Raw genomic sequence first — 25,990 nt, 5'->3', positions numbered from 1 at the left:
GAATGTCTGTGCCTGAGCTGAGAGCACAGCGTGTAGTGCACTGGGTAAAGCTGCTGCCAATCGGTCAGGTGGAGTGGGGCGGAGGTGGGTGGGGTCTCGGGCAGCCAAGCAGCACACTAAACTCTGGCCATCCAAGTGGTGGCCAGCACTCTCCAGGATGCGTTAAGAGGCCTTCAGACTTAACCAAGAGAGGTTCTTAGTACACCCATCCTAACCCATGCCTCTCTCTTTCATCCTGCAGGAGGAGTACATCAGGATCATGGAGCCTGGTGAACTGGCTGTATGCCTCATGGTTTATAGAGCGAGTGAAGATGATGGAGGTGAGAGCGATGGAGGCACCTGGCTGGACAGAGGGAGGAGCAGCATCCTCAGGAAGAAGGGGCGGCTGGGGCTCCCGCACACGCTGCTGAAGAGCCACAGCGAGCCATCACTGGCCGGTGCCTAGCTCGACCCAGGGTCTATAGACACCGCTTTTCACTCCTGCAAATGACCGAGAACCAGTGTTGTCGAAGACTGCGCATGTCTAGGGAACAGGTCGCTCACATCTGCCGCCTGCTGCAGGATTTGGTGCCATGGGGACATGGAGGACATCCACTGCCAGTGGCTGTAAAAGTGACCGCGGCACTAAATTTCTATGCCAGTGGCTTCTTTCAGGGCTCCACAGGTGACCTCTGTGAGATTTCACAATCCACCACCCACAAATGCATCCATGAGGTCACGGATGCCATCATCTCCATGGCACACAACATTGTGCATTTCACCTGGGACTGGGACAGCCAGGATGCAAGAACGATTGGATTTGCCCAGATCTCGAGTTTCCCACAGGTGCAGGGTGTGATCGAGTGCACTCATGTGGCTCTCAGATCTCTGTCGCAACACACAGTCAACTATGTTAACCGCAAGTGCTTCCATTTGGTGAATGTGCAGCTGGTGTGTGACCACCACAAACACATCCTGCAGGTCTGAGCACGGTTTCCAGGGAGTGTGCATGATTCCTACATTCTCAGTCGGTCACAGATCCCTGAAGTCTTCCAGGGTCCACAGAGGCTGCAGGGTTGGCTCCTTGGAGACAAGGGCTACCCACAGAGGCCGTGGCTGATGACACCCGTGTGGCAGCCTCAGACTGCAGCAGAGCGACGCTATAATGAGGCTCATGCAGCAACTCGTAACTTGGTGAAGCAGATCTTCGGGATGCTGAAAATGAGGTTCCGGTGCCTGGACCGGTCTGGTGGAGCCTTGCAATATAGTGCCCAGATGGGGTCACCCATCTTTATTGCCTGCTGCAGCCTTTACAACGTGGAGCACTAATGGGGAGAGGAGCTGGCTGAGGAGGAGATGGAGGAGCTGCATGTCTCCTCCGATGACGAGGACGCTGACGAGGTGAGGGTGAGGAGGTCCTCAAAGGTGATGATGGTGTGATGAGGCCCTCACACTAGCCAGATGAGGCAGATGCGCTCGGAAGGCCCTGATAGCTGCTAGATTTGTGGAGGGCAATGACGACATGCAGTGAGGAGACACCATGGATTCTCACATTGCATCTATGAATGTTTGACTCCAGTCTAGCTTATGGCAGCGCACATACCCTCTGTGATAATGCTCCTGTCATGGAGACACCGTGGAGGCCCTAATAGTCGCTCAATTGCAGGAGGATGATGACAACATGCAGTGAGGACACTCCCTGGATCTTCAATCAGCATCTGAGAATGTCTGACTCCTGTCTGGCTGAGGGCAGCTCGCTTGCTTTCCATGATCAGGGCCATATCATAGAGACGCAGCCATGAAACGTTAGACGTATCTGATCATTTGTCAGCCTTCAGTACCTGAGCCCTTCAGGAGCTGGAGCACAGCATCACTGGTCACAGATGCTGAAGAGATAGGGGCCAGCCCCACCTTAAAGGTGCTGAGAGCACACAGGGAGAATGACGGAACTCTGTGACGCCTGCCCACTACATTCTGGCATCAATGACCAGCACACTCGAGGTGCAGGCATCAGTAATGTTTCCGGGGAGTGTGAGGCTGGACCATCACTTTGGTCTGAAGGCTGCACAGAGCACAGGGAAGAGGCCCTGGACTGAGACACCTGCATTTATCTTGTGCAGAAAAGTTTCACATCTGAGTGACACAAACACACAAACAAGGTGCAGCGAGACAATCTTGGGAGTTTATTGACAATAATGAACAGTATGTTCAAGTGATTCACACCCATGCCCAGGCTGTGCAACGACATCTTAACTTTTCTAACCCTGCCCCGCATCTTTGTGCTCCCCGGACATTCACATTGGGGGTGGAGGCAGCCTTCTGACTGCGACACCCTATCTGTGATGACTTTGATGGGTGTCCTCTGGAGGGCCCCGGCCTGCTTTCAGGGTCCTGCTGTGTAGCAGTGGCACCATCCTCGGCCTGAGAAGCTGGAGCTGCTGAGGTTACAGGAAGAGGGGATTCGGCTGGGCCGGAAATTCCCAGAGTCACCCAGATGGATAGACCCGGGGGGTACAGCTGCTGATCCTCCTCCCTGTGGGTGCCCGAGGGCCCCTGGCTGACTCCATGAGTGGAAGGGGTAGCTGGAGTGAGATTGAACTGCCCAGCGCCCCTCTCGCGTACACACTGTTGGAGGCCAACTATGACAGCTCAGCCCGCGCAACAGTGCAGAAGCGAAGTCCTGGACCAAGGTCTCCATGACGGCCGCCATCCTACCATATTGACATTGGTGCATTGGCATGCCGGCACTATCACCTCAGCCTGAAGACGGATGGACTTCTCCATCATGCCTTGCAATCTGAGGAGTGCAGCGGACATCCTTTCCTGATGTTCCTGAGCTTGGCTTTGCAGCTCCAGCAACTGAGGTATGACCGAGTCCAGAGGCTCGACACCTGACTTGGACTCAACAACGTTCTGGCCTCCAGCAATTCCTCTGAGTGCCAAGGACCTGGGAAGTCCCTGGCGCCACCTGCAGTGGATCAGACAGTGCGATGTGCTCACCAGATTGTGATCCCAGGGCTACTCTAAAGCTCGGTCCCACCGAGGTGTGTGTCTCTGCGCTGGTGGAGGGTGTGGGTGAGCGCTGTGATGGGACTTCAGGGAGGGTGCCTTCAGATTCCTCCTCAGAGGTTTCTTCGGGGCTTGATTGGAGGCCCTGGGTCATGGACTTTCGGCTGTTCTCCAGATGTGCCTGTGGAAGCAATGGGAGATAATTAGTGCATGGCAGGGCCTGTGAAACAGGACACATCACTCACAACATGGCTGTCTGATGGATGTTACACTGCTGGATCCTCACTTGCTTGTGCACTGCCGACCTCACCATCAGCACAGGAATGGTCCAGATTGTTGCCGGCCAGCTGGACGGCTCTGTTTTCAAAGTCCGTGAGGACCTTGATTTCAGGCATTCCTTCTCTGATCTGCGACCTCTCCCTGCTGTTGTGTGCCAGCTTGTCCTGCATGGATAGAGATGGAGAGCGTGTAAGCAGGATGCCTGCCAGGCCAGATGACAAGTATAAGAGCAAAATACTGTGGATGCTGGAAATCTGAAACAGAAACAAAAATAGCTGGAAAACCTCAGCAGGTCTGACAGCATCTGCGGAGAGGAATACAGTTAACGTTTCAAGTCCATATGACTCTTCATCAGAATTAAAGAAAAATAGAAATGAGGTGAAATATAAGCTGTTTGAGGTGGGTGGGACAGGTAGAGCTGGATAGAGGGCCAGTGATAGGTGGAGGCAAAGAAGAGATTGCCAAAGATGTCATAGACAAAAGGACAAAGGGGTGTTGACGGTGGTGATATTAGCTAAGGAATGTGCTAATGGTGACATTAAGGATAGAAAGCAGGTGCGGAGAGGAAGACAGTTAACGTTTCGAGTCCGTTATGACTCTTCATCTAGCCTTAATGTCACCATTAGCACATCCTTTAGTCCCAAGGGAGCACTGCACTGTTGGAGGGTCAGTACTGAGGGAGTGCTGCACTGTCAGAGGGTCAGTACTGAGGGAGTGCTGCACTGTCAGAGGGTCAGTACTGAGGGAGTGCTGCACTGTCGGAGGGTCAGTACTGAGGGAGTGCTGCACCGTCGGAGGGTCAGTACTGAGGGAGTGCTGCACCTTCGGAGGGTCAGGACTGAGGGAGTGCTGCATCGTTGGAGGGTCAGTACTGAGGGAGTGCTGCAATGTTACATAAGAACTAGTTCAGCCCCTCGAGCCTGCCCCGCCATTCAATACGATCATGGCTGATCTAATTTCGGCCTCAACTCCAATTTCCTGCCCTCTCCCCATAACCTTTCAACCCCGTTACTAATTAAAAATCTGTCTATCTCCTCCTTAAATTTATTCAGCGTCCCAGCATCCACTGCACTCTGAGGTAGTGAATTCCACAGATTCACACGACCCTTTGAGAAAAGTAATTCTCCTCATCTCTGATTTAAATCTACCACCCCTTAGCCTAAAACTATGGCCTCTCGTTCTAGAATGCCCCACAAGGGGAAACATCCGCTCCACGTCTACTTTGTCTACCCCCTTTAGCATCTTATATACCTCAATTAGATCTCCTCTCATCCTTCTAAACTCTAGCGAGTATAGGCCTAAACTGCTCAGTCTCTCCTCATAAGACAAGCACCGCATCTCTGGAATCAATCTAGTGAACCTCCTCCGAACTGCCTCCAACGCAACCTTCCTCAAGTAAGGGGACCAAAACTGTGCTCAGTACTCCAGGTGCAGTCTCACCAATGCCTTGTACAGTTGCAACAACACTTCCCTATTTTTATCCTCTATTCCTTTAGCAATAAATGCCAAAATTCCATTTGCCTCCCTTATTACCTGCTGTACCTGCATACTAGCTTTCAGCGATTCATGCACGAGGACAACCAGATCCTTCTGCACTAAAGCATTCTGAAGTTTCTCTCCATTTAAATAATAAGTCGCCTTTTTATTCTTCCGACCAAAATGGATAATCTCACACTTATCCACGTTAAACTCCATCTGCCAAATTTTGGCCCATTCACCTAACCTTTCCATATCCATTTGTAAACTTCTTATTTCTTCATTGCAACTTACTTTCCCAACTATTTTGGTGTCATCTGCAAATTTAGTTATAGTACCTTCTATCTCTGAATCCAAGTCATTAAGTTGCAGATAGTGAAGAGGATTGTCAAAGGATACAACGGGATATAGATCGATTGGAGACTTGGGCAGAGAAATTGCAGATGGAGTTTAATCCGGACAAATGCGAGGTAATGCATTTTGGAAGGTCTAATACAGGCAGGAATTATACAGTAAGTGGCAGAACCCTTAAGTGCACTGATGGGCAGAGGGATCTGGGTGTAAAGGTCCACAGGTCACTGAAAGTGGCAACGTAGGTGGATAAGGTAGTCAGGAAGGCATATGGCATGCTTGCCTTCATTGGCAGGGGTATTGAGTATAAAAGCTGGGAAGTCATGCTGCAGCTGTATAGAACCTTGGTTCGGCCACACTTGGAATATTGCAAGCAATTCTGGTCACCACATTACCAGAAGGATATGGAGGCGTTGGAGAGGGTGCAGAGGAGGTTTATCAGGATGCTGCCTGGTCTGGAGGTTATTAACTATGAGGAGAGGTTGGAGAAACTCGGATTGTCCTTACTAGAGCGACGGAGATTGAGGGGCGACTTGATAGAAGTTTACAAAATTATGAGTGGCATGGACAGAGTAGATAGTCAGAAGCTTTTTCCCAGGGTGGAAGAGTCAATTACTAGGGGACATAGGTTTAAGGTGAGAGGAGAAAACTATAGAGGAGATGTGCGGGGCAAGTTTTTTACGCAGAGGGTAGTGAGTGTCTGGAATTTGCTGCCAGAGGAGGTGGTGGAAGCAGGTACGATAGTGGTGTTTAAGAGGCAGCTTGACAAATACATGAATAGGATGGGAATAGAGGGATACGGACCCCGGAAGTGCAAAAAGTTTTAGTTGACAGGCAATATGATCGGCGCAGGCTTGGAGGGCCGAAGGCCCTGTTCCTGTGCTGTACTGTTCTTTGTTCTTTGTTCTTTGTTCTAATGTAGATTGTAAAGAGTTGGGGCCCAAGGACCAAACCCTGTGGCACCCCACTAGTTACAGCTTGCCATCCAGAAAAAGACCCATTTATCCCGACTCTCTGCTTTCTGTTTGTTAGCCAATCCTCTATCCAAGCTAATATATTACCCCTAACTCCGTGTGATCTTATCTTGTGTATTAATCTTTTGTGCGGCACCTTATCAAAGGCCTTCTGGAAGTCCAGACATATAACATCTACAGGATCCCCATTATCCACTTTGCTTGTCACATCTTCAAAAAACTCTAGCAAATTATTCAAACATGATTTACTCTTCATAAAACCATACTGACTCTGATGGATTACATTTTGACTTTCCAAATGCCCCATTACTACTTCCTTCATAATGGATTTCAACAATTTCCAATGACAGACGTTAAACTAAGTGGTCTATAGTTTCCTACTTTTTGCCTCCCCCCCTTTTTGAATAAGAGTGTTATATTAGCATTTTTCCAATCCACTGGAACCTTTCCTGAATCCAGGGAATTTTGGATTATTACCAATGGACCCATTAACTCCGCTGCCATTTCCTTTAAGACCCTGGGATGTAGGCCATCAGGTCCTGGGGATTTGTCACCTTTTCATCCCAATAGTTTGCTCAGTACTTTTTTTCTAGTAATGGTGATTGTTCTAAGTTCCTCCTTCTCTATACCCTCTGCACTACCTGTTACTATTGGGGTGGTACTAGTGTCCTCCACTGTGCAAACTGAGGCAAAATATTGATTAAGCGTCTCTGCCATTTCTGCGTTCCCCACTATTAACTCCCCAGTCTCATCCTCCAAGGGACCAACATTCACTTTAGCTACTCCCTTTCCTTTTATAAACTTGTAGAAGCTTTTGCTATCAGTTTTTACATTTTGCTCTAGTTTTCTTTCTTAATTTACCTTTGCTCTTTTTATTATTTTTTTAGTAACCATTTGCTGATCTTTAAAAATTTCCCAATCTTCCAGCCTGCCCCTGACCTTTGCAATTTGGTCTGCCTTAGCTTTTACCTTTGTATTATCTTTAACTTCTTTGCTTAGCCATAAATGCTTTTTTCCTCCTCTTTGTTAAGAGGGTCCTCTCCAAGGGTGTCCTGTACTCAGGGCTGAGAAATTGCTGCCTTTTGGCGGCATGCTGACTGCTTATGGAATCTTGCCATTTGAAATGTTTTTCTGGCCCCCGCATCCTTCCCTCTGTAGTCCTATGCTTTGCTTTGCATGTACACAATCCAACACTGGTTTACGTTGTCAGGGTAAAAGTCTTTGCCTTAGACTTAAATTTGCCTACTATTATCTTGCCTACCTGACAAGGTATGTCTCCGTGTGGGATGTGATGGCTACTTGTTTACCCCAGCAATAAACACAGAGCTTGATGTTAATACTTCCTTAAATACTTCCTGTAAGTCTCCCTCAATCTCAATGTCTCTACCTCTCTCTATCTTTATGACCCTTCCATCAAACCTACCTCTGAGGAGGTATTTAGTCACCTGTCCTAATATTTCTTGCTTTGCATCAGTATCAATCTTTGTCTGATTCTGCTTCTGTGGAGCACTTCTTTTCTACATTAAAGGTGTAGACACAAGTTGTTCTTAAATGGTATGATGGATTTGCGCCTTTCCCTTTATACCTAGGATCTGCTAAAAAGCAAAACCAAAGCATTCAGTTAGAGCACTGTTTGTAAAACTTGGACCCAGAGTAAGTTTTCAAGCTCGTGTTCTGTAATAAGCATTTAATTTCATCCTGTATTACATGGCACTGACTGCATTAAACACTGAAATGTTAAAATGCAGAGGTCACTTTAATTTGATACAAATGCACCTGTCCACTGTCTTGATGGAAAGGAAAACTAATGTTTAATAATAACCCACTTGAAGTCTCATAATTCCACCCATTTGAAGTGACTGAGAAGCATTTGCATTCACTACAGATCATAAAAAGTGCTATAATTTTCCAGCAATTCATGCTTTAGTGACTTTGCCGCTTTCTGCTATAACATGTACATGATTCCTTGTCACAAAAAAATTACAGACTTTTTTGTCTTCCGCCACTCATCTCTGGTACTGCGGGAGTCCTATATTGTTGGAAGTTCTGTCTTTCGGATTAGACATTGAACCAGGATATCAGCTGCCCTCTCGTTTGGATATAAAAGAATCCAAGGAACTATTTTAAAGAAGAATGGGGCATTCTCTCTGTTGTTGTGTAATTTATCCTTTATCAATAAAGCAGATTATCCCATCACTTATATCACCTTGTTGTTTGTGGGATGTTCCTGTACACAAATTATCTGCACAGGTTATCTACATTTTAGCAGTGACTTCACTTTGCAAAGTTATAAACTTTGGGCTGGCAGTAAGGTAATACCTAATTTCACGAAGGTTACCTGTGTGCCGACATGTGACTGCGCTGGCTGTGGGATTCTTCAGAGAAACGTGATATATGTTTGCAAGCTAGAATCTTGTATGATACAGCACAGGTGGAGGCCATTCAGCCAGTTGAGCCTGTTTGGTATAGTTATCTCACTAATTCCTTTCTAGGCATTATAGCCATGCAATCCCCTCCTTTTCAAGTGTCTATCCAATTCTCTTTTGAATGTTACCATTGAATCTGCTTCCACTAGCTTTTCAGGTAGTGCATTCCAGATGATAACAACTTGCTTTGTAAATTTTTTTGCTGCTTATCCCTGTCTTTGTTTCTTGATGAAACTAACACATGCCAACCACACATGTCTTGCAGGAGAAAACAAAGTGTCTCTGTATATATCAACACCCCTCTCAGAATCGAGCAGGGATCACCCTGACAGCAGGCTTCAGACCGTCAGAGACCCTGGGAGAAAAAACAGAGTTCAACTCAGTCCTGCTGGATACCGGAACAAAGTAACTCACAGCTACTGGAATGAGAATGTGAAAACAGAGAGCACGCTCTTCCCTGACACAAACCAGAGCCTGGGTGAGGAAGCTGATGGTTGACTGTACTGAGGGATGAGTGAGTGGTCCCCCTCCCAGTGTCTAGCATTGCAAAGAGACAGCAGAGCAAAGGGCAAGGGTAGATGGGGAATTTCAGAAGACAGAGCAGAAAGCCAGGTAGCAAAGGGCACAGTTTAGAGGGGAATTAGTAAGAAGACAAGCTTAAGGGGAGATGGTAAGGGAAAGAATTAGAGGGAAGATTTAGTATGCCAAGTGGATGAGGGAAGAGATAGGAAGGGGAATGGTTGGAGAGAGGAAGTAAGGAAAGGGGGAATTTAGGGAAGAGTTAGTAAGAGTTTGTAAGGAAAGGGGTTGGAGGAGAGTTAGTACTCAGAGCTGCTTAAGGGAAGTTTAGTATGGGGATGGTTTGGGGAAGGTTGAGTAAAGAGTGGGGTTTAGGGGAAAATTCATAACAGTTAGCGAGTAGGGGAGTTTAGGGGAGGGTTAGTAAGTGTTTCAAATCGTGAAGCCTGGTAGACATCATCCTCATTTCAAGGAACTGATGACAAGGAATAAGAGTTAGCAAGGGTGGTATGGGGAAGAGTTTGCCAGAGTTAGTAAGGGAGTAGGGGAGAGTTTGTCAGAGTTAGTAAGGGGGTAGGGGAGAGTTTGTAAGGGGGTTGATGGGAGAGTTGCTAAGTGGTAAGGGAAGGAATTAGGGACACAGTGAATGGGAGTTAATGCTTTAGAGGTGTTTAGTGAGGTTAGTAAGCTCATGAAGAGAATTGTTTAGGGGAGAGTTTGAATAAGTAAGAAAGGGGTTGAGTTAAGGGGAGAGATAATATGAATTAGTGAAGGGGAGTTAGTTTGGGGAGGGTTTGGTGGAGAGTTAGTATGGGGAGGGATTTAGTGGAGGGTTAGTCTGGGGAGGGCTTTAGGGGAGAGTTAGTGAGGGGAGGGGTTTGAGGGATAGTTAGTCTGGCGAGGGGTTTAGGGGAAAGTTACTCTTGGGAGGGGTTTCGGGGAAAGTAAGTCTGCAGAGGGATTTAGGGGAGAGTTACCCTGGGGAGGGGTTTAAGGGAGAGTTAATCTGGGGAGAGATTCAAGGGGAGAGCTAGTCTGGGGAGGGGTTAAGAGGACAGTTAATCCGCGTAGGATTTTACAGGAGAGATAGCCTGGGGAGGGATTGATGGGGAGAGGTAGTGACAGGAGGGGCTTAAGGGAGAGTAAGTCTGGGGAGGGGTTTAGGGGACAGTTAATCTGGGGAGGGCTCTAAGGAAAGATTGAGTCCGGGGAGGGGTTTAAGGGAAAGTTAGTCTGGGGAGGGGTGTAAGGGAGAGTTAGTCTGGGGAGGGATTTAAGGGGAGAGTTAGTTTGGGGAGGGGTTTAAGGGGAGAGTTAGCCTGGGGAGGGGTTTAGAGGAGAGTTAACCTGGGGAGGGATTAAGGGAGAGTTAGTCTGGGAAGGGGTTAAAGAGGAGAGTTAATATGGGGAGGAGTTTACGGGAGAGTTAGTCTGGGGAGGGCTTTAAGGCAGAGTTAGTCTGGGGAGGGGTTCAGGGGAGAGTTAGTCTGGGGGGGACGCATTTAGGGGAGAGTTAGTCTGGGGAGGGATGTAAGGGGCGATTTAATCTGGGGAGCTGTTAAACCAGAGAGTTAGTCTGGGGAGGGATAAAGGAGAGAGTTAGTCTGGGGAGGGATAAAGGAGAGAGTTAGTCTGGGGAGGGATAAAGGAGAGAGTTAGTCTGGGGAGGGGTAAAAGGGAGAGTTAGTCTGGGGAGGGGTTAACGGCAGTGTTAGTCTGGGGAGGAGTTTAGGGGAGAGTTAGTCTGGGGAGGGGTTTAAGGGGAGAGTTAGTCTAGAGAGGGGTTTAAGGGGAGAGTTAGTCTGGGGAGGGGTTCAGGGGAGAGTTAGTCAGGGGAGGGGTGTAAGTGAGAGTTAGTCTCGGGAGGGGGTTACGGGGAGAGTTGGTCCTGGGAGGATTAAGGGGAGTATTGTCTGGGGAGGATTTAAGGAGAGATTTCGTCTGGGGAGCGGTTTATTGGGAGAGTTAGTCTGGGGAGGAGTTTAGCGGAGAGTTAGTCTGGGGTGGAGTTTAGGGGAGAGTTTGCCTGGGGTGGAGCTTAAGGAGAGAGTTAGTCTGGGGAGGGGTTTACAGGGAGAGTTAGTCTGGGGAGGGGTTTAGGGGAGAGTTTGTCTGTGGAGGGATTGAAGGGGTGAGTTAGTCCGGGGAGGACTTTAGGGGAGACTTAGCCTGGGGAGGTGTTTAAGGCGAGAGTTAATCTAGGGAGGGCTTTAAGGGGAGAGATAGTCTGGGGAGGACTTTAAGGGAGAGTTAGTCCAGGGAGGATTTTAGTGGAGAGTTTGTCTGTGGAGGGGTGTAAGGGAGAGTTAGTCTGTTGAGCGATTGAAGGGGAGGGTTGGTCTGGCGAGGTGTTTAAGTGGAGACTTAGTCTGGGGAGGAGTTTATGGGGAGAGTTAGTCTGGGGAGTGCTTCAGGGGAAAGTTAGTCTGAAGAAGGGTTTAAGGGAGAGTTAGTCTGGGGAGGAATTTTGCGGAGAGTTAGTCTGGGGAGGGGTTTAAGGGAGAGTTACTCTGGAGAGGGGTTTAAGGAGACAATTAGTATGTGGAGGTTTTTAAGCGGAGAATTAGTTTTGGGATGGGTTTAAAGGGAGAGTTTGTCTGGGGAGGGGTTCAAGGGGAGAGTTAATCTGAGGAGGGATTTAAATTGTAGAGTTAGTCTCGGGAGGGCTTTAGGTGAGAGTTATTCTGAGGAAGGATCTAAGGGAGAGTTAGTCTGGGGAAAGGTATAAGGGAGAGTTAGTCTGGCAAGGGGTTTAGTGGGGGAGTTTGTCTGGGGAGAGATTTAAGGGGAGTGTTGGTTTGGGGAGGGATTTAAGTGGAGAGTTAGTCTGGGGATGATTTTAAAGGAGATTTAGTCTGGCAAGGGGTTTAAGGGGAGAATTTGCCTGGGGAGAAATTTAAGGGGAGAGTTAGTCTGGGGAGGGGTTTAAGGGTAGAGTTAATCTGGGGAGGAGTGTAAGGGGGGAATTAGTCTGGAGACGGGTTTACAGGGAGAGTTAGACTGGGGAGGGGTGAAGTGAGAGTTAGTCTGAAGAGGGATTGAATGGGGGAGTTAGTCTGAGGAGGGATTTAAGGGGAGACTTAGTCTGTGGAAGGGTTTATGGGGAGACTTATTCTTTGGAGGGTTTAAGGGGAGAGTTCTTCTGGGGAGGGGTTTACAGGGAGATTTAGTCTGAGGAGGGATTGAAGGGGAGAGTTAATCTGAGGAGGGATTTAAATTGCAGAGTTAGTCTGGGGAGGTCTTTAGGGGAGAGTTATTCTGAGGAAGGATCTAAGGGAGAGTTATTCTGTGGAGGGGTTTAAGGGAGAGTTAGTCTCACAAGGGGTTTAGGGGAGAATTTTTCTGGGGAGAGATTTAAGGGGAGTGTTGGTTTGGGGAGGGATTTAAGTGGAGAGTTAGTCTGGGGATAGGTTTGATTAGGAGATTTAGTTTGGCAAGGGTTTTAGGGGGAGAGTTTGTCTGGGGAGAGATTTAAGGGGAGAGTAGGTCTGGGGAGGGTTGTAAGGGGGAAATTAGTCTGGGAAGGGGTTTAAGGGGACAGTTAGCCTGGGGAGGGGTTTAAGGGGAGAGTTAGTCTGGGTATGGGTTTAAGGGCTTGATATAGTCTGGGGAGGAGTGTAAGTGGAGAGTTAGCCAGGGGAGGGGTTTAAATGGAGAGTTAGTCTTGGGATGGGATTAAGGGGAGAGTTAGTTTTGGGAGGGCTTTAAAGGGAGAGTTATTCTTGGGAGAGGTTCAAGGGGAGAGTTAGCCTGGGGAGGGGTTTAAAGGCAGAGTTAGTCTGGGGAGGGGTTTCAGGGGAGAGTTAGTCTGGGGAGGGGTTTATGGGAGACTTAGTCTGGGGAGGGTTTTGAGGGGAGAATTAATCTGGGGAGGGGTGTAATGGGAGAATTAGTCAGGAGAGGGGTTTAAGTGGAGACTTAGTCTGTGGAGCTGTTTATGGGGAGAGTTAGTCTTGGGAGGGGTTTAAGGGGAGAGTTCGTCTGGGGAGAGTTAGTCTGGGGAGGGGTTTGCAGGGAGTGTTAGTCTGAGGAGTGATTGAAGGGGAGAGTTAGTCTGAGGAGGGGTTTAAATTGGAGAGTTAGTCTGGGGAGGGCTTTAGGGGATTGTTTGTCTGAGGAAGGGTCCAAGGGAGAGTTAGTCTGGGGAGGGATTTAAGGGAGAGTTAGTCTCGCAAGGGGTTTAGGGGGAGAGTTTTCGGGGGAAAGATTTAAGGGGAGTGTTGGTTTGGGTAGGAATTTAAGTGGAGAGTTAAAAGCAAAAAACTGCGGATGCTGGAAATCCAAAACAAAAACAAAAATACCTGGAAAAACTCAGCAGGTCTGGCAGCATCTGTGGAGAGGAACACAGTTAACATTTCGAGTCTGAATGACATTTCAACAGAACTAAGTAAAAATAGAAGAGAGGTGAAATATAAGCTGGTTTAAGGGTGGGGTGGGGGTGGGAGGGGTGTGGGACAAGTAGATCTGGATAAAGGGCCAGTGAAAGGTGGAGATAACCAAAAGATGTCACAGACAAAAGGTCAAAGAGGTGTTGAAGGTGGTGATATTATCTAAGGAATGTGCTAATTAAGGGTAGAAAGCAGGACAAGCAAGGTACAGATAGTCCTAGTGGGGGTGGGGTGAAGGAATCGAAAAAGGCTAAAAGGTAGAGATAAAACAATGGATGGAAATGTCTCTGACACTTCACTTCTCTTCCTTGACCTCTCTGTCTCAATTTCTGGTGATAGACTGTCCACCAATATCCATTACAAGCCTACCGACTCCCACAGCTACCTCGGCTACAGCTCCTCACACCCCACTTCCTGTAAGGACTCCATCCCATTCTCTCAGTTCCTTCGCCTCCGTCGCATCTGTTCTGATGATGCCACTTTCAAAAACAGTTCCTCTGACATGCCTTCCTTCTTCCTTAACCGAGGCTTTCCACCCACGGTGGTTGACAGGGCCCTCAACCGTGTCCGGCCCATCTCCCGCGCATCCACCCTCACACCTTCCTCTCCCTCCCAGAAACATGATAGGGTCCCTCTTGTCCTCACTTATCACCCCATCAGCCTCTGCATTCAAAGGATCATCTTCCGCCATTTCCGCCAACTCCAGCATGATGCCACCACCAAACACATCTTCCCTTCACCCCCCCCGGTGGCATTCCGCAGGGATCGTTCCCTCCGGGACACCCTGGTCCACTCCTCCATCACCCCCTACTCATCAACCCCCTCCTACGACACCTTCCCATGCAACCGCAGAAGGTGTAACACCTGCACCTTCACTTCCCCTCTCCTCACCGTCCAAGGGCCCAAACAGTCCTTTCAAGTGAAGCAGCATTTCATTTGCACTTCCCTCAATTTAACCTACTGCATTCGTTGCTCCCAATGCGGTTTCCTCTACATTGGAGAGACCAAACGCAGACTGGGTGACTGTTTTGTGGAACACCTTCGGTCTGTCCGCAAGCATTACCCAGACCACCCTGTCGCTTGCCATTTCAACACTCCACCCTGCTCTCATGCCCACATGTCCGTCCTTGGCCTGCTGCATTGTTCCAGTGAAGCTCAACGCAAACTGGAGGAACAGCACCTCATCTTCTGACTAGGCACTTTACAGCCTTCCGGTCTGAAATTGAGTTCAACAATTTTAGATCATGAACTCTCTCCTCCATCCCCACCCCCTTTCCGATTCCACCCCCCCTTTTTTTTCCAAGAATTTATATAGATTTTTCTTTTCCCACCTATTCCCATTATTTTTAAATGTATTTCCATCCGTTGTTTTCTCTCTACCTTTTAGCCTTTTTCGATTTCTTCACCCCACCCCCACTAGGGCTTTCTGCACCTTGCTTGTCCTGCTTTCTACCCTTACTTAGCACATTTCTTAGATAATATCACCACCTTCAACATCTCTTTGTCCTTTTGTCTGTGACATCTTTTGGTTATCTCCACCTATCACTGGCCCTTTATCCAGCTGTACCTGTCCCACCCCCACTTAAACCAGCTTATATTTCACCTTTTTTCTATTTTTACTTAGTTCTGTTGAAGGGTCATTCGGACTCGAAACGTTAACTGTGTTCCTCTCCACAGATGCTGCCAGACCTGCTGAGTTTTTCCAAGTATTTTTGTTTTTGTTAAGTGGAGGGTTAGTCTGGGGATGGGTTTAAGGGAGATTTAGTCTGGCAAGGGGGTTAGGGGGAGAGTTTGGGGAGAGATTTAAGGGGAGAATAGGTCTGGGGAGGGGTGTAAGAGGGGAATTAATCTGGGGAGGGGTTTAAGGAGTTAGTTAGTCTGGGGAGGGGTTTAAGGGGAGAGGTAGTCTGGGGAGGAGTGTAAGGGGAAAGTTAGTCGGGGAGGGGTTCAGGGGAGAGTTTGACTTGGGAGGGAATTAAGGGGAGAGTTAGTTTTGGGAGGGGTTTAAAGGGAGAGTTATTCTTGGGAGAGGTTCAAGGGGAGAGTTATCCTGGGGAGCGGTTTAAGGGGAGAGTTAGTCTAGTGAGGGGTTTAAAGGGAGAGTTAGTCTGGGGAGGGGTTTGGGGAGACTTAGTCTGGGGAGGGTTTTGAGGGGGAGAATTAATCTGGGGAGGGGTGGAAGGGGAGAATTAGTCTGGGGAGGGGTTTAAGGGGAGAGTTAGTCTGTGGAGGGTTATAAGGGGAGAGCTAGTCTGGAGAGGGGTTTAAGAGTAGACTTAGTCTGGGGAGGGGTTTACAGGGAGACTTAGACTGGGGAGGGTGAAGCGAGAGTTAGTCTGAGGAGGGATTGAAGGGGAGAGTTAGCCTGAGGAGGGGTTTAAATAGAGAGTTTGTCTGGGGAGGGCTTTAGGGGAGAGTTAGTCTGAGAGGGGGGAGAGTTAGTCTGTTGAGGTGTTTAAGTGGAGAGTTAGTCTGGGGAGGAGTTTAAGGGGAGAGTTAGTTTGAGGAGGGGTTTAAATGGAGAGTTAGTCTGGGGAGGGCTTTAGGGGAGAGTTAGTCTGGGGAGGGGTTTAAGGGGAATGTTATTCTGGGGAGGGGTTTAAGGGGAGAGTTAGTCTTGGAAGGGGTTTAAGGGGAGAGTTATTCTGTGGAGGGGTTTATGGGGAGAGTTAGTCTTGGGAGGGATTTTGAGAGAGTGTTAGTCTCGGATGGGTTTAAGGAGGCAGTTAGTCTGCCGGGGGTTTAAGGGGAGAGTTTGTCTGGGGAATGGTTGAAGGGAGATCTAGTCTGGCGAGGGTTTTAGGGGGAGACTTAGTCTGGAGAGGGTTTTAAGGGAGAGTTAGTCTTGGGTTGGGTTTAGGGGTGAGTTGGTCTGTGGAGATTTTTGAAGGGAGAGTTAGACTGTGGAGCTGTGTAAGGGGAGAGTTAGTCTGGGGAGGGATTTAGGGGAGATTTAGTCAGGGGAGGAGTTTAATGGGAGAGTTAGTCTGGGAAAGGTCTTAAGGGAGATTTAGTCTGGGGAGCAGTTTAATGGGTGAGTTGTCTGGGGTGGGTTGGAAGGGGAGAGTTAGCCTGGGGAGGGGTTTTAGGGCAGAGTTAAACTTGGGAGGTGTTTAAGGGGAGAGTTAGTCTTGGGAGGGGTTTAAGGGGAGAGTTAGCCTGGGGATTGTTTTAAGGGGGGAATTAGTCTGGGGTGTGATTTAAGGGGAGAGTTAGTCTTGGGAGGAGATTAAGGGGAGTGTTAGTCTGGGGAGGGTTTTAAGGGGAGAGTTAGTCTGGGGAGGGGTTTACAGGGAGAGTTAGCCTGAGGAGGAATTGAAGGGGAGAGTTATTCTTGGGCGGGGTTTAAGGGGAGAGTTATTCTTGGGAGGAGTTTAGGGGAGAGTTGGTCTGGGGAGTTGTTTTAGGGGAGAGTTAGTCTGTGGTGGGTTGTAAGGGGAGAGTTAATCTGTGGAGTGATTTAAGGGGAGAATTAATCTTGGGAGGTGTTTAAGGGGAGAGTTAGTCTTCGAGCTGTTTAAGGGGAGACTGAGTCTGGGGAGGATTTGTAGGGCACAGTTAGTCTGGTAAGGGGTTTAAGGGGAGTCTTAGTCTGGGGAGTGGTTTACAGGGACAGTTAGACTGGGGAGCGGTGAAGCGAGAGTTAGTCTGAGGAGAGATTGGAGGGAATAGTTAGTCTGAGGAGGGGTTTAAATGGAGAGTTAGTCTGGGGAGGGGTTTATGGGGAGAGTTAGTCTTGGGAGGGATTTTCATGGAGTGTTAGTCTGAGGAGGGATTGATGGGGAGAGTTAGTCTGGAGAATGGTTGAAGGAGAGTTAGTCTGGGGACGGTTTTAAGGGGGGAGCTAGTCTTGGGAGGGGTTTAGGGGGAGAGTTGGTCTGTGAAGATTTTTGAGGGGAGAGTTAGTCTGGGGAGCTGCTTAAGGAGAGAGTTAGTCTGGGGAGGGCTTTAGGGGAGATTTAGTCTGATGAGGGATGTAAGGGAAGAGTTAGCCTGGGGAGGGGTTTAAGGGGAGATTTCGTCTGGGGATGGGTGTAAGGGGAGAGTTAGACTGGGGAGAGGTTTAAGGGGAGAGCTAATTTAGAAAGGTGTTTAACGGGTGAATTAGTCTTGGGCGGGGTTTAAGGGGAGAGTTAGTCTTGGGAGGGGTTTAAGGGGAGACTAAGTCTGTGGGTGGTTTTAAGGGGAGAGTTAGTCATGTAAGGGGTTTAAGGGAGAGTTAACCTGGGGAGGGGTTTAAGGGTAGAGATAAGCTGGGGAGGTGTGCAAGGGGGGAATTAGTCTAGGGAGGCGTTTAAGGGGAGAGTTAGTCTGTGGGGGGTTTTAAGGGGAGAGTTAGTCTGGGGAGGGTTTTAAGGGGAGAGTTAGTCTGGGGAGGGTTTTAAGGGGGGAATTAGTCTGGTGAGGGTTTTGAGGAGAGGGTTAGTCTGGGAAGGGCTTTAGGGGAGAGTTTCCCTAAGGAGGGATTTAAGGGGAAACTTAGTTTTGGACGGGTTTAAGGGGAGAGTTGACCTTGGGAGGGGTTTAAGGGGAGTGTTAATCTCGGGAGGGTTTTAAGGGGAGAGTTAGTCTGGGGAGGGGTTTACAGGGAGAGTTGGCCTCAGGAGGAATTGAAGCGGAGAGTTAGTCTTTGCTTGGGTTTAAGGGGAGAGTTAGTCTGGGGAGGGGTGTAAGGGGATAGTTAGTCTGGGGAGGGATTTAAGGGGAGAGTAAGTCTGGAGAATGGTTGAAGGGAGAGTTAGTCTGGGGACGGTTTTAAGGGGGGAGCTAGTCTTGGGAGGGGTTTAGGGGGAAAGTTTGTCTGTGGGGATTTTTGAGGGGAGAGTTAGTCTCGGGAGCTGCTTAAGGAGAGAGTTAATCTGGGGAGGGCTTTAGGGGAGATTTAGTCTGATGAGGGATGTAAGGGGACAGTTAGCCTGGGGAGGGGTTTAAGGGGAGATTTCGTCCAGGGATGGGTGTAAGGGCAGAGTTAGACTGGGGAGAGGATTAATGGGAGAGCTAATTTAGAGAGGGGTTTAAGGGGAGAATTAGTCTTGGGCGGGGTTTAAGGGGAGAGTTAGTCTTGGGAGGGGTTTAAGGGGAGACTAAGTCTGTGGGGGGTTTTAAGGGGAGGGTTAGTCATGGGAGGGGTTTAAGGGAGAGTTAACCTGGGGAGGGGTTTAAGGGTAGAGATAAGCTGGGGAGGTGTGTAAGGGGGGGAATTAGTCTAGGGAGGGATTTAAGGGGAGAGTTAGTTTGTGGGGGGTTTTAAGGGGAGAGTTAGTCTTGGGGGGGCTTTAAGGGGAGAGTAAGTCTGGGGAGGGCTTTAAGGGGAGAGTTAGTCTGGGGAGGGGTTTAAGGGGAGAGTTAGTCTGGGGAGGCTTTTAAGGGGGTAATTAGTCTGGGGAGGGGTTTAAGGTGAGAGTTAGTCTGGGAAGGGCTTTAGGGGAGAGTTTCCCTGAGGAGGGATTTAAGGGGAAACTTAGTTTTGGACGGGTTTAAGGGGAGAGTTGACCTTGGGAGGGGTTTAAGGGGAGTGTTAGTCTGGGGAGGATTTTAAGGGAAGAGTTAGTCTGGGGAGGGGTTTACAGGGAGAGTTAGCCTCAGGAGGAATTGAAGCAGAGAGTCAGTCTTTCCTGGGGTTTAAGGGGAGAGTTAGTCTGGGGAGGGGTGTAAGGGGATAGTTAGTCTGGGGAGGGATTTAAGGGGAGAGTTAACATTAGGAAGGGTTCAATGGTAGAGTTAATCTGGGGAGGTGTTTAAGCGGAGAGTTAGTCAGGGTCTGGGTTTAAGGCCTTGATTTAGGCTGGGGAGGGGTTTAAGGGGAGAGTTGGTCGGGGAGGGGTTTAAGGGGAGAGTTTATCTTGGGAGGGGATTAAGGGGAGAGTTAGTCTTAGGAGGGGTTTAAGGGGAGAGTTATTCTTGGGAGAGGTTCAAGGGGAGAGTTAGTCTTGGGAGGGGTTTAAGGCTAGAGTTAGTCTGGGGAGGGGTTTTAGGGGAGAGATAGTCTTGGGAGGGATTTAAGGGGAGTGTTCGCCTTGGGATGTTTTAAAGGGGAGAATTAGTCTGGGGAGGGTTTTAAGGGGAGAATTTGTCTTGGGGAGATTTTTGCGAGGACGGTGAGTCTGGGGAGCTGTTTAGGGGAGAGTTAGTCTGGGGAGGGTTTAGAGAGTAGAGTTATTCTGAGGATGCGTGTAAGGGAGGATTAGTCTGGGGAGGGGATTAAGTGGAGAGTTAGTCTGGGGAGTGGTTTAAGGAGAGAGTTAGTCTGTGGAGTGGTTTAAGGGAGAGTTAGTCTGTGGAGTGGTTTAAGGGAGAGTTAGTCTTGGGAGGGGTTTAAGGGGAGAGTTAGTCTGTGGAGTGGTTTAAGGGAGAGTTAGTCTTGGGAGGAGTTTAAGGGGAGAGTTAGTCTTGGGAGGTGTTTAAGGGGAGAGTTAGTCTGTAGAGGGATTGAAGAGCAGAGTTAGTCTGAGGAGGGGATTCACTGGAGAGTTAGTCTGGGGAGGGGTTTAAGGTAGAGTCAGTCTTGGAGGGGATTAAGGAGACAACTAGTCTGCGGAGGTTTTTAAGGGGAGTGTTTGTTTGTGGAGGGCTTGAAGCGGTGAGTTAGTCTGAGGATGGGATTAAGGGTAGAGTTAATCTGGGGAGGTGTTTAAGGGGACAGTTAGTCTGGGGCTGTGTTTAAGCGCTTGATTTACTCTGGGTAGAGGTTTAAGGGGTGAGTTAGTCTATTGAGGGATTTTAGGGGAGAGATAGTCTGAGGAGGGATTTAGGGGAGACTTAGTCAAGGGAGGGTTTAGAGAGTAGACTTATTCTGGTGAGGTGTTTAAGGGGAGTGTTAGTCTGGGGAGGGTTCAAAGGGGAGAGTTAATATGGGGAGGCGTTTAAGGGGAGACTTTGTGCAGGGTTTTAAGGGGAGAGTTAGTCTGGAGAGGAGTTTAAGGGGAATCTTAGTCTGGGGAAGGGTTTTCAGGAGAGTTAGTCTGAGGAGGGCTTGAAGGGAAAAGTTAGCCTGAGGAGGGGTTTAAATGGAGAGTTAGTCTGGGGACGGCTTTAGTGGAGAGTTAGTCTGAGGAGTAGCTTTAGGGGTGACTTAGTCTCTGGAGGAGTTTATGGGGAGTGTTAGTCTTTGAAGGGGTTTAGGGGAGAGTTGGTCTGGGAAGCTGTTTAAGAGGAGAGCAAGTCTGGGGAGGGGTTTAAGGGGAGAGTTAGTCTGAGGAGGCATTTAAATTGGAGAGTTAGTCTGGGGAGGGGTTTAGGGGTGAGTTAGTCTGAGGAAGGATCTAAAGGATAGTTAATCTGGGGAGGGGTTTAAGGGAGATTTAGTCTCGGATGGGTTTAAGAAGACAGTTAGTCTGCGGAGGTTTTTAAGGGGAGCATTGGTTTGGGGAGGGCTTTAAGCAGAGAGTTAGCCTGGGGAAGCGTTGGAGGGAGATTTAGTCTGGCGAGGGGTTTAGGGGGAGAGTTAGTCTGGGGAGGGTTTTAAGGGGAGAGTTAGTCTTGGGAGAGGTTTAGGGGAGAGTTGGTCCGGGGAGCTGTTTGAGGGGAGAGTAAGTCTGGGGAGAGGTTTAAGGGTAGAGTTAATGTGGGGGGGTGTGTAAAGTGGGAATTAGTCTGGGGAGGGGATTAAGTGGAGAGTTAGTCTGCGGAGGGGTTTAAGGGGAGAGTTAGTCTGGGGAGGGTTTTAAGGGGAGAGTTAGTCTTGGGAGGAGTTTAATGGGAAAGTTAGTCTGGGGAGGGTCTTAAGGGAGATTTAGTCTAGGGAGCAGTTTAATGGGAGAGTTAGTCTGGGGAGGGGTTTAAGGGGCGAGTTAGTCTGGGGAGGGGTTTAAGGGGAGAGTTAGTCTGTGGTGGGTTGTAAGGGGAGGCTTAGTCTGGGGAGGGGTTTAAGGGGAGAGTTAATCTGGGGAGATGTTTAAGCGGATAGTTAGTCAGGGTCTGAGTTTAAGGGGAGAGTTAGTCTGGGTATGGGTTTAAGGGAGAGTTTGTCTTGGGAGGGGATTAAAGGGAGAGTTAGTCTTGGGAGGGGTTTAAGGGGAGAGTTATTCTTGGGAGAGGTTCAAGGGGAGAGTTAGTCTTGGGAGGGGTTTAAGGGAAGTGCTCGCCTTGGGAGGGGTTTCAGGGGAGAGTTAGTCTGAGGATGGTTTAAATGGGAGAATTAGTCTGGGGAGGGTTTTAAGGGGAGAATTTGTCTTGGGGAGATCTTTGAGTGGAGGGTGAGTCTTGGGAGCTGTTTAGGGGAGAGTTAGTCTGGGGAGGGTTTAGAGAATAGAGTTATTCTGGGGATGCGTGTAAGGGGGGAATTAGTCTGGGGAGGGGATTAAGTGGAGAGTTAGTCTGTGGAGTGGTTTAAGGGGGAGTTTGTCTTGGGAGGGGATTAAGTGGAGAGTTAGTCTGGGGAGAGGTTTAAGGGAAGAGTTAGTCTGGGAAGGGCTTTAGGGGAGAATTACCCTGAGGAGGGATTTAAGTGGAAATTTAGTTTTGGACGGGTTTAAGGGGAGAGTTGTCCTTGGGAGGGGTTTAAGGGGAGTGTTAGTCTGGGGAGGGTTTTAAGTGGCGAGTTAGTCTGGGGAGGGGTTTACAAGGAGAGTTAGCCTCAGGAGGAATTGAAGCGGAGAGTTAGTCTTCGCTGGGGTTTAAGGGGAGAGTTAGTCTGGGGAGGGGTGTAAGGGGATAGTTAGTCTGGGGAGGGTTTAGAGAATAGAGTTATTCTGGGGATGCGTGTAAGGGGGAATTAGTCTGGGGAGGGGATTAAGGGGAGAGTTAGTCTGTGGAGTGGTTTAAGGGAGAGTTTGTCTTGGGAGGGGATTAAGTGGAGAGTTAGTCTGGGGAGAGGTTTAAGGGGAGAGTTAGTCTGTGGAGTGGTTTAAGGGAGAGTTTGTCTTGGGAGGGGTTTAAAGGGAGAGTTAGTCTGGGGAGGGCTTTAGGGGAGAGTTAGTCTGTGGAGTAGCTTTAGGCGTGACTTAGTCTCTGGAGGGGTTTATGGGCAGTGTTAGTCTTTGAAGGGGTTTAGGGGAGAGTTGGTCTGGGGATCTGTTTGAGAGGAGAGCAAGTCTGGGGAGGGGTTTATGGGGAGAGTTAGTCTTGGGAGGGATTTTCAGGAAGTGTTAGTCTGCGGAGGGATTCAAGGGGAGAGTTAGTCTGAGGAGGCGTTTTAATTAGAGAGGTAGTCTGGGGAGGGCTTTAGGGGGGAGTTATTCTGAGGAAGGATCTAAGGGATAGTTAATCTGGGGAGGGGTTTAAGGGAGAGTTAGTCTCGGATGGGTTTAAGGAGACAGTTAGTCTGCGGAGGTTTTTAAGGGGAGTGTTGGTTTGGGGAGGCTTTTAAACAGAGAGTTAGCCTGGGAAAGGGTTGAAGGGAGATTTAGTCTAACCAGGGGTTTTGGGGGAGAGTTAGTCTGGGGAGGGTTTTAAGGGGAGAGTTAGTCTTGGGAGATGTTTAGGGGAGCATTGGTCTGGGGAGCTGTTTGAGGGGAGATTAAGTCTGGGGAGGGGTTTAAGGGTAGAGTTAATCTGGGGAGGTGTTTAAGGGGGGAATTAGTCTGGGGAGGGGATTAACTGGAGAGTTAGCCTGGGGTGGGGTTTAAGGGTAGAGTTAATCTGGGGAGGTGTGTAAGGGGGGAATTAGTCTGGGGAGGGGAGTAACTGGAGAGTTAGTCTGGGGAGGGCTTTAGGGGAGAGTTATTCTGAGGAAGGATCTAAGGAAGAGTTAATCTGGGGAGCGGTTTAAGGGAGAGTTAGTCTCGGATAGGTTTAATGAGACAGTTAGTCTGCAGAGGTTTTTAAGGGGAGTGTTGGTTTGGGGAGGGCTTTAAGCGGAGAGTTAGTCTGGGGAGGGGTTTAGGGGAGACTTAGTCAAGGAAGGGTTTAGAGAGTAGATTTAATCTGGGGAGGGGTGCATGGCGTGAATTAGTCTGAGGAGGGGTTTAAGGGGAGTGTTAGTCTGGGAAGGGTTCTAAGGGGAGAGTTAATCTGGGGAGGCGTTTAAGGGGAGACTTTGTGTAGGGTTTTAAGGGGAGAGTTAGTCTGGAGAAGGGTTTAAGGGGAATCTTAGTCTGGGGAAGGGTTTTCAGGGAGAGTTAGTCTGAGGAGGGATTGAAGGGAAGAGTTAGTCTGAGGAGGGGTTTAAATGGAGAGTTAGTCTGGGGACGGCTTTAGTGGAGAGTTAGTCTGAGGAGTAGCTTTAGGGGTGACTTAGTCTCTCGAGGGGTTTATGGGGAGTGTTAGTCTTTGAAGAGATTTAGCGGAGAGTTGGTCTGGGGAGCTGTTTGAGAGGAGAGCAAGTCTGGGGAGGGGTTTAAGGGGAGAGTTAGTCTGAGGAGGGGTTTATTGGGAGAGTTAGGCGTGTGAGGGATTTTCAGGGAGTGTTAGTCTGGGGAGGGATTCAAGGGGAGAGTTAGTCTGAGGAGGGATATAAGGGGAGAGTTAGTCTGCAGAGGGTTTTAAGGTGAGAGTTAGTCTGAGAAGGGGTTAAAATCGGAGTGTTAGTCTGGGGAGGTCTTTAGGGGATAGTTTGTCTGAGGAAGGGCCTAAGGGAGAGTTAGTCTGAGGAGGGGTTTAAGGGGAGACTTAGTTGTGGAGGTGTTTATGTGGAGAGTTAGTCTTGGGAGGGGTTTAAGCGGACAGATAGCCTGGAGAGTGTTTTTAAGGGGAGAGTTATTCCGGGGAGGGGTTCACAGTGAGAGTTAGTCTGAGGAGGGATTGAAGGGGAGAGTTAGTCTGAAGAGGGATTTAAATTGGAGAGTTAGTCTTGGGAGGGCTTTAGGGGAGAGTTATTCTGAGGAAGGATCTAAGGAAGAGTTAATCTGGGAATGTATTTAAGGGAGAGTTAGTCTCAGATGGGTTTAAGGAGACAGTTAGTCTGCGGAGGTTTTTAAGGGAGTGTTGGTTTGGAGAGGGCTTTCAGTGGAGAGTTAGTCTGGGGAAGCGTTGAAGGGAGATTTAGTCTGGCGAGGGGTTTAGGGGGAGAATTAGTCTGGGTAGCGTTTTAAGGGGAGATTTAGTCTTGGGAGAGGTTTAGGGGAGAGTTGGTCTGGGGAGCTGTTTGAGGGGAGAGTAAGTCTGGGGAGTGTTTTAAGGGGAGAGTTAGTCTGGGGAGGGGTTTAAAGGGAGAGTTATCTGGGTCTCAGTTTAAGGCCTTGATTTAGTCTGGGGAGGGTTTTAAGGGGAGAGTTTGTCTGGGGAGGAATTTAAGGGGAGAATTAATCTGAGGAGGTGTTTATGCGGAGAGTTAATCTTGCATTGGGTTTAAGGAGAGAGTTAGTCTGGGGAGGGTGTTAAGGGGAGAATTAGTCTTGGGACGGTTTAAGCGGAGTGTATGTCTAGGGAGTATTTTAAGGGGAGAGTTAATCTTCGGGAGATTTTTGCAGGGAGAGTGATTCTGGGGAGCTGTTTATGTGGCCGGTTAGTTTGTGGAGGGGTTTACAGGGAGAGTTAGTGTGGGGAGGGATTGAAGGGGAGAGTTGGTCTGGGGAGGTGTTTAAGGGGAGACTTATCCTGCGGAGGGCTTTAGGGGAAAGTTAGCCTGAGGAAGGGTTTAAGGGACAGTTGCTCTGGGAAGTGGTTTAGGGGGAGAGTTTGCCTGGTGTGGGTTTTCAGGGGAGAGTTTGTCTGGGGATCGAGTTAAGGGAGAGTTTGTCTGCGGCGGGATTTAAGCAAGAGTTGTTCTGGGGAGGGGTTCAAGGGGAGATTCAGCCTGGGGAGGGGCTAAAGGGGACTGTTTGTCTGGGGGCGGGTTTAGGGGAGAGTTAGTCTGGGGAGGGGTTGAAGGGGAGAGTTAGTCTTCGGAAGGGTTTAAGGGGAGAGTTAGTCTGGGGAGCGGTTTAATGGGAAAGTTAGTCTTGGGAGGGGTTTAAGGAGAGAGTTAGTCTTGGCAGGGGTTTAAGGGGAGAGTTGGTCTGGGGAGGGATTGAAGGGAAGAGTTAGTCTGAGGAGGGGTTTAACTGGAGAGTTAGTCTGGGGAGGGCTTTAGGGGAGACTTAGTCTGGGCTGCGGTTTAATGGTACAGTTAATCTGGGGAGGTGTTTAAGGGGAGAGTTAGTCTCGGTCTGGGTTTAAGGGCTTGATTTAGTCTGGGGAGGGTTTTAAGGGGAGAGTTCGTCTAGGGAGGGGTTTAAGGGGAGAGTTAGTCTTGGGAGCCATTTAAGGGGAGAGTTAGTCTGGGGAGGGTTTTCAGAGGGCAGTTAGTCTTGTGAGGCATTTAAGTGGAAAGTTAGTTTCGGGAGGGCTTTAAGGGGAGAGTTAGTCTGGGGAGGGATTGAAGAGGAGAGTTAGTCTGCGTCTGGGTTTCAGGGCTTGATTTGGTCTGGGGAGGGGTATAAGGGGAGATTTAGTCTGGGGAGTGGCTTAAGGGAGATTTAGTCTGGGGAGGAGTTTACGGTGAGAGTTAGTCTGGTGAGAAGTTTATGGGAAGAGTTAGTCTGGGGAGGGGTTTATGGGGAGAGAGTTTGGGGAGGGGTTTCGGGGAGAGTTTGCTTGGGGAGTGGTTTAAGTGGAGAGAAAGTCTGGGGAGGGGTTTAAGGGGAGAGTTAGTCTTGGGAGAGGTTTAATGGGAGAATTAGTCTTGGGAGGGGTTTAAGGGAGAGTTAGTCAAGGGGAGTGGTTTAACGGG

General features: G+C 49.0%; 1 protein-coding gene across 6 annotated transcripts in view; it reads left to right on the top strand.

The window, feature by feature from the left end:
- nr1h3 (nuclear receptor subfamily 1, group H, member 3) overlaps nucleotides 1-25,990 on the top strand; it is a 521,793-nt gene that overhangs the window by 124,656 nt on the left and 371,147 nt on the right. For all 6 annotated transcript variants that reach the window (XM_078548807.1, XM_078548804.1, XM_078548803.1 and 3 more), the window contains one exon: nucleotides 8,760-8,972. In XM_078548807.1, coding sequence (XP_078404933.1) covers nucleotides 8,760-8,972 — 213 coding nt within the window. The remainder of the gene's footprint in view (nucleotides 1-8,759; nucleotides 8,973-25,990) is intronic.

Source organism: Cetorhinus maximus, chromosome 9, assembly GCF_964194155.1.
Source record: "Cetorhinus maximus chromosome 9, sCetMax3.hap1.1, whole genome shotgun sequence".
NCBI classification, from domain to species: domain Eukaryota; kingdom Metazoa; phylum Chordata; class Chondrichthyes; order Lamniformes; family Cetorhinidae; genus Cetorhinus; species Cetorhinus maximus.
The sequence above is the reverse complement of the archived record's forward strand: the minus strand, read 5'-3'. Positions and strand labels throughout refer to the sequence as shown.